This window comes from Dreissena polymorpha, chromosome 11 (assembly GCF_020536995.1).
Source record: "Dreissena polymorpha isolate Duluth1 chromosome 11, UMN_Dpol_1.0, whole genome shotgun sequence".
In the NCBI taxonomy this organism is placed as follows: Eukaryota; Metazoa; Mollusca; class Bivalvia; order Myida; family Dreissenidae; genus Dreissena; species Dreissena polymorpha.
Window position 1 is genome coordinate 32,698,604 of NC_068365.1, and position 7,983 is coordinate 32,706,586.

General features: G+C 32.3%; 1 protein-coding gene across 9 annotated transcripts in view; it reads left to right on the forward strand.

The window, feature by feature from the left end:
• Window positions 1-4,445, forward strand: part of LOC127850802 (uncharacterized) — a 29,106-nt gene extending 24,661 nt beyond the window's left edge. For all 9 annotated transcript variants that reach the window (XM_052384116.1, XM_052384115.1, XM_052384117.1 and 6 more), the window contains 5 exons: window positions 543-680; window positions 1,497-1,672; window positions 1,777-1,945; window positions 2,590-2,703; window positions 3,100-4,445. In XM_052384116.1, coding sequence (XP_052240076.1) covers window positions 543-680; window positions 1,497-1,672; window positions 1,777-1,945; window positions 2,590-2,703; window positions 3,100-3,290 — 788 coding nt within the window. In that variant the 3' untranslated portion in view covers window positions 3,291-4,445. The remainder of the gene's footprint in view (window positions 1-542; window positions 681-1,496; window positions 1,673-1,776; window positions 1,946-2,589; window positions 2,704-3,099) is intronic.
• The last annotated feature ends 3,538 nt before the right edge of the window (window positions 4,446-7,983 follow it).

Genomic DNA, 7,983 nt, shown 5'->3' on the forward strand with positions numbered 1-7,983 from the left:
AAAGCACTAATGGGTGTAAACCGTTGTGCCTAAAGAAAACAATCGGTACAGTTGCAATTTCACATTTGAATAAGAACCTCAAAGCCCAATTATTGATATACACAAGACAAACAGATTGCAGTGCCTCTGTGCAAGATGTATCGAATTCACAATATATACTTAAGTCTATGGAAATACTTGTACATGTAACACATCTGTAAACAACCTGATAAATAACTATTCTACAAGAACTACCAACAGTGTCAGTAAATATCATTTTATTTCAATTGTTCTGCTTGACATAGGATTCTTCCGAAACATTATGAAGAGAGAAATTGCTTAGCATTCATATTGTGCTTATTTGAGGCTAATGACGAATAACTCAAATACTTAAATTCACAATTAATTGATGAATGAAGAAGGTCGCGATATGAAAAGCCTGGTTGCCAACATATTTCTCACAAAGGAACAATTTTTCATAAATAATTAGTATCGGAAATAACGTGTAATACTGTTTTACATCGAACAACAATTTGTTTAATTGTGTTACGTTTATGTCAAAGGTCGACCAGTAACAACTTACAGGGCAAAGCACGAACGGTTCCGAACTTTATCTTCAAGGCTCACCACGTTCGCACAGTGGCCTCCTCATTTATCCCAGAGGCCAGAACAATTAGCAGAGGCAGGATTGTATTACACAGGTGGGTACAATTCTGGTGACGGTGTATAACAACATATGGAGCAATCAGCAGAATACAACCTTCTTATTAAAAACTTTCTAAAAACTTTTCTTTAGTAACTGAGTGCATTTTAATACACAGTACTAACTATATGTTTCAGCTTATTGTTCTTTAATTAAAATGCTAACTGGCATATGCATAATTAAAATTATCATAATATGAATTATTCTTGAATAATTTTAGTTTGATTTATTACTTAATAAACAAATGCATATGTTTTTATGATATACTTTTTATTATTTTGGGTGTACAATATTTACTTATCATAACTTGTGAACAATAGGGTACATGTAAAATAATACATACATATGACTACACGTTCGTTTGACATGGTTCAAATACCATATAATTTTAAACCGATACCGATGAAGTTGTTCAAATGTCAATACGTTTTATTTAATCAAATAAACAGCTTTATGACATCAACGTCACGTAGATTGTTTTAGAGTTTTAGATAATTAACATAAAAATATAACATCGAGGCCATACATAACATTGTTTAAAACATCGACACACAGATACGTAGGTTTGTAAAACAATGCACTATGAGTTTTTATTCCCTCTGACAAAATACGGAAAACGTAACATTCCTTTCTAGTTTGTACATTTTAGGAGCTTATAGACTGTGAAAATTCGCATGCGTTACAGACTGTAGTTCTGTTTTGCTCGATTTTCATTTATGATAAATTGTGTTGTTGCATATACATTTGGAGAAAACACTTGCTTGACATAATATGGTGGTTGAGTATGCGCTGTGTGAATATGTACACATCACAGGTGTAGATGACCATTGTCGTTGCTTCGGGTGTGATGGCGGTTTGAGGAAATGGGAACCAGGCGACGATCCCTGGATAGAACACTGCCGATGGTTTCCGGCTTGCCCTTATGCAAGAGAAATAAAAGGCGATGAATTTATCAATCTTATTCAAATGTCTGCCGATCTTGTAGCAAGTGTAAGTATATTTGCCTGATATTTCAGAGAGATAATGCATGGTTAATATCGTTTTTTAAGTATTGAAGGCACTATGATTAATAAAATGCTTTTACATTCAATCAGGAAACTGCATCAGATCTACATGAAGAAGTAAACGGAAATATGGCTGCTTTAACGATCGATGATGCACTCGCTCAAACAATTGTAAAGAAACATCGACAAATTATTACATATGACATGGGATTTCCATTAGCCGAAGTTGAAAACTCTGTTTTGGAACTTTTTCAACAAGGTAATATTCGTTTTGTACCAGTTTCACACGAATGCATTTTCATCTATGATTCGTGACGCAACTAAAGGTGTAATGTTTAGTCTCGTTCGTATATCACGCATGAGTATATTGCATATTTTACTATCATAATTCATACATCTGATTTTTATTGTATCATGTTAACCGTGTTGTTCATGTCTATTGTGTAATCAGTCTCGTCGCTGAGTTATGACTTTTAAAAAAACATCGCTCGTAAAGTTATTAGTTTTTCCATGAAATCCACCTTGTTTAGAGTCCATTTCAATAATATCTGAATTATATTCATTATTTTTAATTTGCGTGTTCATTTATGTCTATAAAATATTTGTAACATGATCAGTATGTAGACGACTGAACTAATTATCATAACAAACATATAATCTTTGCAGATCTAGATGGGTATTCTGAGTGATCAAATTTGTTAGGGTTGGGAGATCGCTGCAAGGAGTTTACAGTACTTGGTTTAATAAGTATTATGTTACACTACTGCAAACGTTGATCGCGGAAAGACTGCGGCTTGTCAAACATTCAGTTTTAGGAGATGTAAATAATTTAAGAGCTTTATGACAAAATACGGGTTATGAACGATTTATGACTAAAATTCAAGTTTTCTATTTCCGTTTTAGGCAGCAGAGATCCAGACATTTGGGAAATTGTTACACGTATTGAGGTTATTCGTGAAAGAAAATCTGTTGATGCGAAACTCATAAGACAGCAACCGTCATGTGCACAATCAACTAGTAAAATAATATTATTTACTTCTTGTCAATGTTTTATCTGAAGTCAATGCTTTATTTGTAGTCGCAATTCAATGGTAAGTAGGCTTATTTTTTGGTTAAAGTCTTGAATGTGTTCTTACTTGATCAGACGATGAATTTGACCATAATGCTGTTTTTGTTTTGAAATTGTTAAGAATGAAGTGCTTTTTTACCCAAATCACTGTGTATATGTATCTGATTTTGCCGTTATATGATAATACTCATTAGGTATTAATCATATTGTTTTATCTTGCAAACTGGAATTGTTAAGTGCATGGTGTCTTTCAGTTTATTTAAATTTGCGTGTAATGCACATTTTTATGTTAGGCCGGATGTTGTAGTTAGTTTTATTAACAGAAAATTTCATAACTATTTCAGAGACGTTGATGGATCAAAATCAACGACTAAAAAGCATACTTCTATGCCATTTATGTCACAAGAACCAGGTTAACGCCTTGTTTCTACCCTGCACACATCACAAGTACTGCATGGACTGCACACAACACAAAGATAGCTGTCCTGACTGTGGCCGAGCAATTAAGGAAAAGATCCGAACATTTATGGGATAAAGAACTCATTACATCGATACTGTTATATCATTTATATCTACATACAAAATACAATACCATATTGATTGATAAAATGATTAAACATGAATAACATTGTTCCTACAATTATGCTCAACATTACATAAACAATGAATGCAGTCGATAAGCCACTAACAGCTGAAAAACAACAGTAATTGAACCTTTGTTTTTACCGTTACTATTAAGAAACGTTAATTTCCCACCTTGATTTTCAATGTCAGGATATACACCTAATAAGAGAAAAAAATGTATATGCCTTTCCACTTATATTCACGCATCTTTGATAAGTCTACTATTTAGAAGCATAATCTATTTATTCATTTTGTTCACGACATCACATATGTCTTTCAATTGTGTGACCGAGACCTTTGTTACGTTCTCTAAATATTAACCGGATTGTATACAGGTTAATGTATGCAAGTTTTCTATCAAAACAAAGAGAAGAAGCAACCACGAAGGTTATTATGCCGATCAGTAGAGCTAGAAGCAGCCTTAACGAATAAGGGATGTATGTTTAACGTGTACGGGTATAAATGTAAAAACTATGACAAAACGACTATAAAGCAATACATAAGAAGATGTGTCAGCTTTCTGTTTTACACAGATAGCAAACAAATACCCTTAATACAAACAAATATTTTTTAAACTAAACAAAGTAAGAGTAAATACCGCTAAACGTGATATTAAACTGTTGTTCTAATATCTTAATCAGTGTGATTTGGGTTAATTCTATACTACGTAATTGAGTGTATGTTTTGCATGTATATAATTTGCATTGTTGTTCTCAACGTTTAGTGGATTTTTTATCCAGATGAATCAATAAAATTATGGTAAAATATTAAGGCTAACTAGTGTGATACAAACGGTAAAACTAAAGCATTAACAGTTCGTGATCAATAGTTTTTCCTTATTTTTACTTAATCTTACTCATGTAATAATATATCTTATATGTTAACAAATACATATGTCTTATCTCATTAATAGAACGTTGCGAATAAAAGAATTTCATGTAGATCGACAATGTTTTTACGAAATGTTGTGTGTTTTTAGCTTTCTTCTTTCCTGTTTTTTCTCACAGTTTTGATTCAACTGTGTTGCTTTTTCTAATGAAAACAAAATAAAAAGTATAAAATGAAAGTTGGTGTGCGGATTTCTTGTATCGATACACCTTTTTTTCTTTTGCCTCTAAAATGCAAATCGTTGTGTCGCTTGAACATTCACGACACCTTGTAAAAGTGGAATAACTACAGCACAACCCTATTAAGTCCTGCTTTCAAAAGCTATGGTTTTCATCAGTCAATAATTGAAAAATATACTTAGTTATTTGTATGAAGGTTCATTGATAGATGTTTTAAAATCGATATTGTCTTATTATTGCATTGTCTAATTATTGCATATAAGATGGGCGGGGGTACGATCACAATTAAGTATCCATAACTAAATATTGAGAAAGTTCCGCGTACAAAATAAATGAAGGATTACTTTAGATTATTCTTTGATGTTTGTATACAAATACTCGATAATACGTTATAGCTTTACATTAACCTTGAAAGTGTTGAAGTAAATATGGTAGGTGTGGCCAAAATCACCGTAAAACAATTTTGGTTTTATAACCTTAAAGCAGAATGCACCTTTGACCAAAGGATTTAATGCGTTAAACGTAATGAACAAATATAATTTGGATATACAATATTAAAAAATATCAGTCCATAATGTCCTTTTTGTAAAAAAGAATTCCGAAGAATAGCCGCGTTACTTTTTTCATTCGAGATCAAATAAACATTTTCAAAAGATACTAAAATATGCATATACAAACTGTTCCAACTGCGGCTATTAAAAGCGACCTGCTCCAACATCTTTTTTTCAGCAAGTTTATGTTGTCACTCCTTTGACCAAGCCGCAGTATTCAACTTTGTTTTGACTTAGTTACTCACAGGCTTACAGATTTTCACCTGATCATTATAGTCATCACTTAATTATATCAAGCTAATTTTTTGAAATCGATTGTGTTTCGTTATGTGAATTTATATTGAAAAAAAGTTAATGCTTATTTTAAGGAAAATGTCAGTAACGCAATCACAAATAGTGTTTGTATCAAATCCGCACTAGTACCAAATAATGGTCATATACATATAAATCTAATTCATTCGTGTATATGATTTAATTCTTAATGTTGTTCTAACATCTTATTTGTCGAGTTGGCTGTAGTTACATGTAGTTGTTTCTCATGAGAGGCGCGTTCGTATTTTTTTCTTTAAATTTACTTATGAAATGCTCTATTTAAATCATAAAGGAAGTTACGTTTACCGCACTTCAGATGATCTACTGCTTGTAGCCATTTTTGTATTAGCGTACATAGTATGATAAACTATAAATTTGTATCTTCTGTCACAGAATTGAAATTGTAAATTTGTGTTTCGATATTAACCGAATCGCCAAAAGTTTTAATAAATGCAGAAAAATAATAAAAAAACAGAAAACGCGAGTAACTGTACTGGTGTTTGTCTTGTTGTCCACAGTGCATAGTGCCACCATTAATACAGTGGTAACTCTCCTCCGTGTTAATATGATCGGAAGGAGCATTGTCGACCACCCGCACCGCTGATTTTCCTTCCTCTTGGCTTCATTCTGCCCCCGCCACCTCTGCCTTAAGTATATGGGCAGATTTTGTCGTCCGCTTCTGTTTTAAGGTCATTCTGAAGGAGACTCGAGTCTGGTTCAATCAGGTTGTTGTAGAAGTCAATGCATTATTCAGTAACTGCTCATAAAATTAAATAAAAGAAAGCTCTCGGATTTGGTCGAAACAGGATTAGTCTTCAGTCAAACGTATGTTCGCAACACTAATTAAACAACTGTTTATAATTTAGGCTGATTTTATATTGTGACAGCTTGTTAAAAAGGGTCGATTATAAATAATATGTTTTCTTTAGATTGATTTGATTTTTTTAAATTAACTTCCTGTTGGTTTCGACACTTTCCATAACTCATGACCTGAATAGTATCCGAACGTTCGAATACATGTTTGATAAAACTAGTGTTACTATTCAGTTATGTCTTATTTTTGAAAATAGGTAACACATGTATATTCTTGACTGTTCGTTACTTGACAAAATACGATTCTAGTAAACATTTATGAACAACGTCATGTGACATAAACACTATGATACATTCGATATCCGTGTACTGACAAGATGAATGATCTATGAACATTTCGTTTCAATCTCGCAAGAATATATATCCAAGAAAACATTGGTTTAACTAAAATTGATCAAACAAACTTGTACGATTTTAATTTCATTTAAAACTTTTAAGCTTACCATCCATAACCAGAAATATTTAGCTTCTTAAAGATTAATAACTGTAAGCTAGCTAAAATTCGATGAACTAATTTTTTTAAAATTTGAGTTCCGTGTTAAGTAATCTTATGTCGCAATTAAGCTCACCCTGCTACCTTACAACACGCTTCATAATAACTTGCATTTTGCGTATGTGTTTTGAAAACTTAAAAGGGCATCTGAGCATGTGCTGATTTGAATTAAAAATTATCCACCGCGTATTTATCTGTTCATGTTGATACAATGACAAACTCTGACAATTAAAACAACAACAGCAAATTCATTGTGATAATAACAAATTAAACAATAAATTATTATTGAGTAAAACGATTGAAGAGTTTGTTGGAAAAAAGTGAATGTCAATTTAATGAAATCCATAACATTGATATTAAATTGGGCCCTTAACATTTGTCGCGCGTAGGCACGATGTGCACGAAGAAAAATGTATGTTCATTTGGTATTATACATGAATAATATAAATGTTTTGTTTTTTTAAACTGCAATATTTCAGTCAGTCATATGTTATACATGCAACAATTTAAACACTGTCGCCTAATAAAATGCATACTTGAACAAGCCAAATATCCATAAGTGGATTGACTTCCACTTTAGGCGAAATATTAAGACGTGATGAGTGTTTTGGTATGAACTGATACGCCACTCTCCAAATGTGATGCAAAAAAAATATTTAAGATTTCATATTTGCTCGTTTTTCTGTAAGATTTTAATAATGTAACCATTTTTAAATTTAAAAGGTATCGGCTGGAATTTAAAAGCTTAAATTCACCAAATGACGTTATTCAAAATGATAAAGATCAAGTTGTTTACTGATAGATGGCTGGATAGCTGCCGCGATAAACTCTACATTTGAAGGAAAAACCTCCTCTCTCGCCCACTCTTTTGAATTACATGTGATACGAATGTCTGGAAGAGATATAGTTTTTCTTGACACCTATGTGGTTATCATGTTATAGTAACAGGCATTGCAATGATAGTACATTGACTTGGCTGTCATGAATGATGTAATTTGGTAAGGTTAACCTCAATGCATGCGCCGACCTTCGGCCGATTTCGAAAATGTAAGTTCTAATAAAAAATCAGGCATGATAGGCAATCTAACCAATTTATATATAATCCGTCCCACATTATCTTATTTTAAGAATTTGAAATGAAACTGTTTTTTTCTCGCGCCAATCCTTAAATGCCCTCATTTAAACTTGTGAAACTTAAGAAAAAAGTAAACAATATGATTGTGACGATTATTTCTTATTACTCACACTTTTATGTTGATGCTTTCGTTACAGACGTTAACACAAGTTGGTGTCAATAGATGCTCCTCT